At 46.5% G+C, this 710-nt stretch overlaps 1 protein-coding gene across 1 annotated transcript in view; it reads right to left on the reverse strand.

Moving 5' to 3' along the window:
* Positions 1-710, reverse strand: part of AK88_00616 (uncharacterized protein) — a gene marked incomplete at both ends in the record, with an annotated part of 9,863 nt that overhangs the window by 4,856 nt on the left and 4,297 nt on the right. Inside the window, 3 exons of the mRNA XM_012478264.1 lie at positions 42-124; positions 241-340; positions 540-613. Coding sequence (XP_012333687.1) covers positions 42-124; positions 241-340; positions 540-613 — 257 coding nt within the window. The remainder of the gene's footprint in view (positions 1-41; positions 125-240; positions 341-539; positions 614-710) is intronic.

The raw sequence follows: 710 nt of genomic DNA on the forward strand, positions 1-710 counted from the left end.
AACATCAAAAAAAAAAAAAAAAAAAAAAAAAAAAAACTAACCTGGAGAACTCCACCTGTGGGAGAACTTAATATTGAGGTATATGTGCTCTGGGGATTGGGCCCACTGGAAGGACGCGTTTACTCTGCAGGGGGGGGGGAGGCAACGTGGGATGTGGGAAGGGGCGCTACGCAACCGCGGCTACGTCACGTCGGCTACATAGCCTGGCCAGGAGGACGGCCCGCCGCTTCGTCCCCCTACGTGTCTATTTTTTTAATTGAATAGGAAACGGTGAGGAGTTGGTCCAGCTTGAGCTTCATCGAATTGACGGCTGTTTTCACGTCACTGCTAAAGTCGCTTTCTGCGGGGGGTGTTCAGGCGGAACATATATACATGTATGTGTATGTATATGTATGATGAACGTTTCCCTTTTCCATGCGCTCAACTCTGTGTGATTCATTCCCGTGTCCATTGTCTCACACAGGGGGGGAGGGGAGGCTATCTGTGCGTTGACCGCTTCCCCACATTTGATTCAGTTTCCATTTTTGTGTCAGCCCAACCTTGCTTTATAGATTCGTTAATCAGGTAGTTCGTCACGTTGAACCAGCATTTTTCTATCCCGTCCACTACGTCCCTTCACAGGGGGGGAAAGAGAAAAAAAAAAAAAAAAAAAATGGGGGGGCAAACAAAAAAATAAAAATTGCTACTTAGCGAAAGTGAAAAAAGGATTA

The sequence above is a fragment of the Plasmodium fragile genome (assembly GCF_000956335.1).
Source record: "Plasmodium fragile strain nilgiri unplaced genomic scaffold supercont1.5, whole genome shotgun sequence".
In the NCBI taxonomy this organism is placed as follows: Eukaryota; Apicomplexa; class Aconoidasida; order Haemosporida; family Plasmodiidae; genus Plasmodium; species Plasmodium fragile.